This window comes from Scylla paramamosain, chromosome 33, assembly GCF_035594125.1.
Source record: "Scylla paramamosain isolate STU-SP2022 chromosome 33, ASM3559412v1, whole genome shotgun sequence".
NCBI lineage: Eukaryota > Metazoa > Arthropoda > Malacostraca > Decapoda > Portunidae > Scylla > Scylla paramamosain.
Genome location: NC_087183.1, coordinates 10,739,383 through 10,749,867, shown reverse-complemented (window position 1 = coordinate 10,749,867; position 10,485 = coordinate 10,739,383). Strand labels below are relative to the sequence as shown.

General features: G+C 33.1%; 1 protein-coding gene across 3 annotated transcripts in view; it reads right to left on the bottom strand.

The window, feature by feature from the left end:
• Positions 1–10,485, bottom strand: part of LOC135089668 (calcium-activated potassium channel slowpoke-like) — a 141,833-nt gene that overhangs the window by 48,182 nt on the left and 83,166 nt on the right. For all 3 annotated transcript variants that reach the window (XM_063985565.1, XM_063985566.1, XM_063985567.1), the window contains exons 6-7: positions 9,828–9,919; positions 3,785–3,895 (exon numbers count right to left, since the gene is read on the bottom strand). In XM_063985565.1, the coding sequence (XP_063841635.1) occupies positions 3,785–3,895; positions 9,828–9,919 (203 nt within the window). The remainder of the gene's footprint in view (positions 1–3,784; positions 3,896–9,827; positions 9,920–10,485) is intronic.

The following is a 10,485-nucleotide window of genomic DNA, read 5'->3' as shown; positions in this document are numbered from 1 at the left end:
TTGTTCAGGTTGTAGTTTTGTGTTAGTACACAGTGAGCAGTAGTATATCTCTGCAATTACATGAGCTAGATGTTACACAGGAAGACAGTCACCAACTCCCTCTTGGCCAGTTCTCAGGCTACACTGGGGAAGGGGGGGATCATTTACCTTTACACGGCTCAAGTCCACTGCACTCATAATGCTCCCCTGATAGAAGCTTACTGTTGTTGAGTGCCGCTTCAAAAGCCCTTCCAATTCCAGGTCCGGTTCTTTTCTGTTCAAAACAAGGGTCAAAATACTGAACTCCCACATCCCAGGGGGTAAGTAACAGTACTTAACTCCCACACACCAATGGAGACACAAAAGTAGTGTGAGGGAAGGAAGAGGCCTGGTGGTGGTGGTCATTAGCAGTTTGTGTGGAGGGAACATTCACGAGAGCTGTCGTGGAATCGGAAAGGAGTTAGTTTTCATCAGTTATCTGGTGTCACTCAATGGCCACCATGAGGCTTTGGGCTTTCCACCTTTATTGCGGCAGCTCATGAATCCGTCTTTATTGAACTTTTAGTTATTGATTGACAAATTACGAAAAAGTAGTACGTATATTAGCACGCTTATTTTTTCTATATTGATATAATATATATATATATATATATATATATATATATATATATATATATATATATATATATATATATATATATATATATATATATATATATATATATATTTTTTTTTTTTTATTTCTCAGTCTTCTTAAAACTCCTCTAAAGATCTATCAATTGAATATATGCATGTAAGAATGTATGTAAGAATTGATTTTATGTAAATGTTAAAAACATAAATTGCCATATTCAAATATGTGAATTTTCATTTGGTATAACCTCTATATATTTCAAATAACTTTGAATAATTTTTCCATATCAAAACAGAATGTATCTTCCTTATCACTATCGTAAGCCAAATTGACTAAGGAGTTCAGTGACAATGCAGACCACAATGCATTAAGCTTATATTGATTTATTATTATTTCTTCACTGATAAAAAAAAAAAAAAATCTTCATTTATATAAAAGACTTAGAATCTTAAAAATTGGAATATGTGTGGTTAAATAAAATTGATTGCTTGCTGATAATACAAGCCTTCTTTGTTGCATCATGCAGATATACGTTATGTACATTTGTGCTGAAATTCTCAGTTTCAGATTTGGTCATTATAGCTTTCTACTTGAACAATTTCATGAAAATCATGAGTTTAGTTTGGAAGAGAAGGCAAATATTATGCTTGGTCTTTATATTCTACCTATTTAAAAATTAATGTATGTGGCAAATTCTATTGTACCATTATTATGAATGTTGCCACTGCTCTTTATTCTCATATTTATTGGTGTTTAGAGGAATTTGTGTCAAAAATAAGACAAAGAATCTATGCGTCAGAGGAGTTTCATCTCACTACTTCAGTCATGTCAGTGTATCACCATCTATAAGTTTCAGGATGCTCTCAGGAAAGCAGTGTTTGTATGATGCATTTACATAGCAAGACAGAACATAATATAACTGGGAGCTGTAGGACATCAAAACAAAGGTAGAGGTAAGTTATCCATGAAGGCTGTTTTAGAACCATTCTGGTGTGAGCATCTGTGTGTTTGTTGATGCTTCATCCTCCTACAGGTAGAGACAGTCCGTGTGCACATACGAGTGACTGGAGCATCATGGAGTATGGGTCCCAGGCCATAGTCACTGTGGGTGAGGCTTAAGCAAGGTGGAGTGTTCAGACTCTCGCAGCACAAGTATAGATTCAGTAATTACAGCACAAGCTTAAAAATAAAAATCAGCTTATTGTGAAAAATGAACATTCATCCAAAGAAAGGCAAATAAAAACATTTAAACAGCCAGAGTTAAATACTGCAAATTACTGTTTAATGGAGGTCTTTGAGTTTTCAATATGCAGTTTAGGTAAGTTTAAGCAAATAAAGTTTTATACTGGCAGGCACACCATCAAGGAAAGTCATTCACCTGGCATAACAAAACACAGAAGATTTCAGTGTGATGGAGGCAGAGTCTAAAACAGTCTACCTTTCCTAAACACACCTTTCTCATTCCGAGGCGAAAAGATACTGTGGCCGCGTTCATGTGACCGAGAAGAGGAGTATAAGAGTACTGAACTTGAACAAACCAATAGGTGCACTGGATCCTTAATCAAGCCAGCTAAGAGGAAAATAATGGCCTTCACTACCTCTGAATCAGTCCAGGAAGAGAAGTGAAAATAATTGGAAGATAAAAATAAAACCATGCAAAAAAAGATGTTATTACAGAAGAGCATTAATAGAAATTAAAGCAACCTTGTGTTATAATAGTACTATAATAAAAATTATATGAAGATAAATAAATGTAATAAAATCAAAGTGAGAGTTGTTGAAACAAGAAAATAAAAGTTACATTACGGAAGCATTACTGTACTGAAGGTCTAGAGGAAGGGATAGTGAAGGACGGTAAGGAAGTATATAGGAAAATTGTTCAATACCTTGACACGTTCTAAGTCTACAGAGTTAAACATTGTCCCTTGAAAGAACTCAACGCATGTGGAATTTCGCTTCAACAATCCTTCAAATTCCAGATCAGGCTCGTTCCTGCAAAAATTCTCTATTAAACGTTTGAAGCTGGGAGAAATATATAAGAGATTGGAAGGTCATCAACACCAGGTCATGCTTTCTGGGATGATCAACAACTGCAGAAAATAAATCAAGTTAGCAAAAAAAAAAAAAAAAAAAAAAAATACTGTGGCACAACTCATCTGCAAAAAAAAAACTTTGGTGAAATGAAAAATTAATACATAAATACTGTACTTTCATGTATCCCTGAACATCATTATAATGAATGTCCATGAGTCTGATTAATGGCACTGCTGGGTTTTCTTCAGACACTGCTCTCACACTCACTGATTAGTGTGATCAAAATAAACCTTCATGCTACTTAGCACAACTGAGTTTTAATATGTAATTTATCATATTTTGATAAACTTCTAATGTATTCATCTATCAAAACTCGTTACTAACAGATTGCTCTGAATTTACTCCCTGGCGATATTACATTTGCAGCACTACTGAACCCATTAAAAGGGAACTCTGAATCCCAACATATAAAAAGGGAGAGTGTGAAATAATGTAAATTGATCCTTACTGAACTCTGATTGTAATAGTACTGTATTGTACTATATACCTTTGCTTTTTCACCACAAAATCTTACACACATCTTGCTTTCAAAAGCAATAAAGTCATAAACACTGAAAATTGATAAAGGGAGAGAAAAAAACAAAACAAAAAAAACATGCAAATACTCTTATGGTTAAATCTGTGTATGAGATCCACCTTTGATATAATTGTTCTGTTCTCAAGTAAATAAATTCATATCTGGCCTGTAAATAAAAGGTCAGTAATTTCTGATTTGGACATTATTTTTATGCATGGATGAAATGTAATTATATTTAGTATCTTGGCTAGCAATTACTACTGCTAATTCTAAACAGTGTAAAATAAATCCTGCTTCAATAATTTGATATACTCTGCATTACCCCATTCACTTGTGTGGAAAGTGTTTTTACATTAAAATAATCTTTACAAATCTACTAATGAGCTAAATTATTGAACGAGAATATGTCCATCATGACATAAGAACAAGTGTCCAATCAGTGCAGGCAGAGACTCCTTGTAAGTTAAGAGTCTCAAACCAGAGCTACATGCCTGTGCCCCACATACAGGGGTGTGTTGCTTCAGTCCTGCAGAGTAAACTGGGTACAAACTGTACTTTACCTGTGCAAGAACACAACTTCCACGTCCACGTCTTCACGATCTTCATGCAAAAAGTCTTTCAGGAAATGGCTGACCGACTCATAAGTGATATGGCCACATACCACGATGTGTCTGTGGTGCAGGTGTGGGGAGGAAGAGAAATAATAACTAATTAGAAAGAATTCCTCCCGGGGTTGATATTTCTGACAATCAAGTCTTTCTAAGTTCAGGCATTACAAAGTGACAATCACTAAAGCCTCACATGTCTTGTAGACAAGAGGATAAAGACATCACTGTCAGAAATATCAATATTTCTTATGTAAACAATACAATTCTACTCATTCACTGAAAATAAAAATTCAAAGTAAACACTTTACCACTGCCAAGTGTGAGTATATTAACTTGATTAACACCAAAACATTTATGAACACTGAATATATATAACAGTAAGTATTTCTCTAGTTTAGCAAGCAAATCAACTTTTTAATCAATTTAAGCTAAAATACCAATGAATCAAGTACAATTCAGTTTCCTTAAAATGTTGTCATAATCAAATAAATTTCATTCCTGACATGCGGTTATTACTGCTGTAATAATAACCATGCGTCTGGCGCATCTGTGACAAGATGAAGGATGTCTCAGGGAATGTGGCCTGGAGGGAGGGGAGGGACTTGAGAGGCTCAATGCTCAAGCAAAAACAGTGGTCATGCACTGTCTGGCCTTGATAGGCTTGAGTCAAGTTGCTACACAGAAACCTCCAGGCCAAGGGCTCATTTACAGCATCCCCACATTAGCCAGCATCAGTCACTTTCTTTTCTCTTGCCATGTTAAAATTTTCTGAAGCATGTATTTGTTATAAGTGACAAGTGACTCTTATAAGTTAAACTGAGAGATGGCTAGCCAGCATGGGGATGGGGCTAAGGCTGCAGGCTGCTAGTGGGTGCTCCAGAACTGTCTGGCTACATAAACTTGCACTAAACTAAGTCATGTCAAGATCATAAAAGAAATTGATAAAAACTAAAAAGTGAACTCATTTGCATTTGTTATTTCATGCTTTTATGAAAATAAAATCTCACTTCGTGACAATATCTAAGGTCTTCTAAAAAAATATATAAATTTTACATTTTCTTAAATTGCAAAGGAATCTATATCATGAGAAAAAAATATAAATAAATGTAATATATATATATATATATATATATATATATATATATATATATATATATATATATATATATATATATATATATATATATATATATATATATATATTCTATTCTATGACTAGATATCTAAAACATATTTTCCTTTAATTCAGTAATTTAGAAAACTGTATCAGTAGTTCTTGATCATTGCAAATGATCCTTTTTTTGGTCAACAACTTGAAAATCCATCTCATTACAGACAAGTGTGAGGCCCGGTGCCCGCAGCCTTACCACAGTGACAACTAGCTGTCAACAACTGGTTTATTTATGGTCCACTGTTCTTCACAATCACATTTGCTGAGAAAAGTCTCAATAAATTAATTAATGCTTTACAGCTATAATCACATCAACTTTAGAGGAAAAATATTTTAAAGTACTGTTTTGAAGATTTAGCTATTTTTTTTATACTTCAGTATTTCAATGAGATCATTTGACAGTAGCATTTTTCTTATTTCACTTTTAGATAATGTGGAATATAAAGCCAGTTCTAATGAGGATAGTTTAGGAAGACAGCAGACCACAAAAAAAGCATGAGAGGATGCAGGTATCCAGGAGTGTAGTGCCAACTGTCATATATGACTGTCACATTAAGTTTGCATTCATGTTGATGTCAAAGAATTTTGTACTAAAATACTTTAAATAATCAATATGAATGCTGATTTATATACAATATATGCAGCTGAATACCAGGGAAAATGCATAAAAATGCATTCAATATTTTGAAAATTTGCAGCACCACCCTGCCCATCCTCATGATAGTGATAATGATGATGAAGCAATGGCATTACGAGATAATTGCCAATACACAAATATAATTTTACCAGTAATTATCAGTTAATATCAAAGAGATCAAACATGCAGAATTAGTAGTCAAACCTCACTAGAAGTTCTAGCAACCAGCTTGGCATTCTTAACTCTTAAAAGTCAAACACTACAGGTATTAAAGAAAAATAAGATAAGGATCAGGATAAAACATTAAAAATAAGAGTTTAAAATGAGCACTTAGGATAAAGAACAAATTCTTTGAAAATTAGAGCACTACCTCACAAATCCCAAGAACAACATCAGACGCACTACCCCGCTACAGTCACCCAGGAAAACATACTCGATACATCTCGTCATTAAATAATTGTAGAAAATCAAATAAGATGAAATCCAACATGCTGTTTCTTAGGTCCCATTTTGCTGAACTTTCACTTCATGAGCTGATTACTGAACTTTATGATATAACCACATGTCATTTGGAATTACAGATACTGTATAATGAATTGTGAATACAAAATAAAGGAAATACTATACAAAGCACATATGCTTCATCATTCCTAAGCTAAGAAACTGGTTCAAAATACAAATAGAAAGACTTTATATATATATATATATATATATATATATATATATATATATATATATATATATATATATATATATATATATATATATATATATATATATATATATATATATATACACACACACACACACACACACTGGTACATTGGCATGGTGGTGTGGTGGTTAGTACCCTTGCATCACAAACATGAGATCTGGGATTCGAGTTCCTGGCCAAGCAAGGACAATTTGGTTTGCTTCTGTTTATCTAGTACAAGAGAACCATGATCCTTAGTCAAGGATTTGTGACTTTGTAGTTGTGTGTGTGTGTGTGTGTGTGTGTGTGTGTGTGTGTGTGTGTGTGTGTGTGTGTGTGTGTGTGTGTGTGTGTGTGTGTGTGTGTGTGTGTGTTTGAGTGTGTGTGATTCCAACTAAATACAAGTTAAACATACATTTAATTGTTATTATGTATGATGAAATTCAGTTAATCAAATGAGCATTACATTGTGAAAATAAATATTCAGATAATTGTAAATACAACAGCTTCATGAGACAAGTCACACAATCATTTTATGAAAAACTAAGTTTGCAAGATTCCTATACCAAGACTGCACACACTGCCCTTGTTTAGACAGAAATCATCCATATCTATAGTTGTCACTGAATCTCTCCAACTAAGTATGTGCCTTTATCTATTAAACCTGTTAAAGAAAGATGAGTTATCATTATTTCTTATATGTGTAAATGGTACATCTTCAACATCTTTTTTTTAATTATGTGAGTACAATAACAAAATTAAACTTGTTTTCTCATTTTCTACTAAATTAAACACAGAAAGCAATGCAGCAGCTTGTGATGATGATGATTAGGATGATGATAATGATGGTGTGTGTGTGTATTTACCTAGTTGTGGTTTATGGGAGGGGAATAATCTCATAGTATCCCATCTCTATATCTATCCAGTTTGGTCTTAAAAGCATGGACAGTTACAACATTGTCAATGTCTTCACTGAATTCATTCCATTTGTTCACACTTCTTTGAGGAAAACTATACTTCTTGATGTCTCTTCTACATTTAACTTTCTTCAGCTTCTTACTGTCCCCCCTTGTACTCTGTGTCTAAATTTATAAAATATTTTTGTCCACATTTTCCATACCATTTATCATTCTATAGATGCTTATTAAATCTCCTCTCTCTCTCTCTCTCTCTCTCTCTCTCTCTCTCTCCTATTTTTAAGGATAGGAATTTCCAACATCTTCGTAGGGTGACTTGCACAACTCCAGAACCATCTTAGCGTGTGTGTGTGTGTGTGTGTGTGTGTGTGTGTGTGTGTGTGTGTGTGTGTGTGTGTGTGTGTGTGTGTGTGTGTGTGTGTGTGTGTTTGTTCACCTATTTGTATTTACCTAGTTGTAATTTACAGGGCCTGAGCTATACTTGTGTGGTCCCATCTCCATATCTACACTTGTCCAGTTTTTCCTTAGAGTTGTGCACACTCATTGCCGATACTGTATGTATGTATGTGTGTTTCTGCACCAAATTGAACTCTTAACAGAAATGTACTTGATACATTGATCTAATTTTCACAATGCTCTATTTTTTTTTCTTTTTTAGTACATTGGATGCACTTGAGTTGATTATGTATGGAATACACTGTTGTTGTTAGTTATAATAATAATAATTACCATTATTATGATAATCATTATATTATTATTAAATCACCATCATCATCAATAGTAGTAATACCAGTGACAGGTGTATCTTGATGTATTAACATTAAACTGTTTATCAAAAATACAAATAATAAAATTTTGCCCTCCCTTCTGCTTTACAAATGCAAAATTAATTTTTCTGAAAAACAAAATTAAAATTTTGAATGGAAAAGCTAGAAATCTAGAACTGTTTCTGATTTATGAATTTTTATTTACTGAATGATTTTAAAGCATAACTCTTTAAAAGTATGATTCACCTATAGCAATGGTAGTGGTGGTGGTGATAGTAGTAGTAGTAGTAGTAGTAGTAGTAGTAGTAGTAGTAGTAGTAGTAGAGTAGTAGTAGCTGTAGTAGTAGTAGTAGTATAGTTATAGTAGTAGTAGTAAAGAGGTATTTACATCCATTATACAGTCATTTATCACATGAACAACATTCGTTTTTACTAATGGTTCAACATGTATTCACAGCCATTTGTCCTTCCTGTGTGTGATAAACTACTTCGAGAAATGGATGATTGAAGGATCAATCACATTAATAATAACAAATCTTCTAAAAAGTATGAAATTCCACAAGAAACAGCATGTAGAACCAATGAGAAAATACATTTAAGTTCTCTAACACATAAGCAAAATGTAAGTGTTATATTCATAACTTGTACAAAACTATGGCTTGGTATCCCGGTACTGTTTTGACAAAATTCAAGTAGATATCAACAAAAATTTATAATATAAAAATGATAATAATAATAATAATAATAATAATAATAATAATAATAATAATAATAATAATAATAATAATAATAATAATAACAAATAACAATAAAAAATAGTAAAAATACTACTACTAATAATAATAATGATAATGATAATAATAATAATAATAATAATAATAATAATAATAATAATAATAATAATAATAATAAAAATCTAAGGATAACCAAAATAATAGTGACCTAAAATTTAAAATATATTACTTTTACTCATTTTCTTTACCTACTGAATACTGTCCTTAATGGAATCTAAGATATCTTGCATCTTTCAAAATTATAAAAGAAAATATCAAATTAAAATACATTATATATATATATATATATATATATATATATATATATATATATATATATATATATATATATATATATATATATATATATATATATATATATATATATATATATATTACCACTTATTTATTCATAATAATTTTTCTTGCAGTTAAACCTAGCATAAAATTAATTCTATGTATGAAAAGTAGAATTTCTTTAAGTTTCTATGAACTTTCAGATTTATAAAACAAATAAAAACCAAGGTTTCTCTATGGACATCTTACATTAATTTACAACATAGTTTATTCCTTTAGTCTAGATCTTCATTTCTGATGACAATGCACAGCTGCTTGAAAATACACATCTATAATGAATCCCCAAATCCTGTACGTGAGAAAAAAGTTGCTACACATTTCACTCATTACATTGCCAGTAAGACATCATTTGTCTTCTCTAATGATTAACTACATTAACTATACCTATGCAAGTTACATATTAACTCCTGTTATAATAGTATATCATATTTTCATTGAAATACTTCAAACAATTCCCATATGATTAAACAGCTGACACATTATAACACATATTTAGCATTAGACCTACTGAGTATTTTTTATCAGTAAGATCTGAAAACATGTGCACTCCTATGACCATAGCGAGGTGGTGCATTGCATAAAGCTGTTGCTGTTGGGATTTGGAGGTGGCACTGAAGGCAGTGATGATGATGGTGTTTTGTGGTAGTGGCATCACTAAGGGAGGGACTCTACACTCTACCTTCTTCCCCTCTCGTTCTTGAGTGTTCCGCCGTACTTGGATCTAGTCCCAACCAGGTCTATAATTTCAGGGATACAGCTTGCGAATATTGCCTAAGTAGAGATGGAGCACAGAACTTTAAGTAGCACCAACACACAAATCACACTGTTGCCAAATTTCATGCAAGAGATTAGGCACACTTTCACCGTGGTCAACATGGCTTTGAGGGGTATACAATGGCTGCTGAGATATAGATAGCAATTAAAGAAAGCCAACTTGTATGACCGCCTCTTGTCGCCCGTGCTCTGTTGACAGGAGTGCAGCAAAGTGCCAGCATCTCCCATAGCCCACGTTTTATGGCCTTAATATGAGTAGAAAATACAAATGCCACCGAGGTTGGTTTATGGGAAGACTAAGCTAAATGATGATCATCCCATGCAACATGTGCCTAAACAGTCGCGGGTCACGGGATTATAAAAAAATTTAATATGATTCTACGGGCTCTCTCCTAAATGATACCTCCGTCCATGTGACCGTTTGTACTCGCCGCCATACTTGGACCTGTTGCCTACGATCTCGGTGATTTCTGGTATCCAGCTGGCAAACACAGCCTAGAGGGACCATAGCAAGCCAGTCAGACGAGGACCGGCACGGGTTGAGGGGCTAGACTAGAGGACTT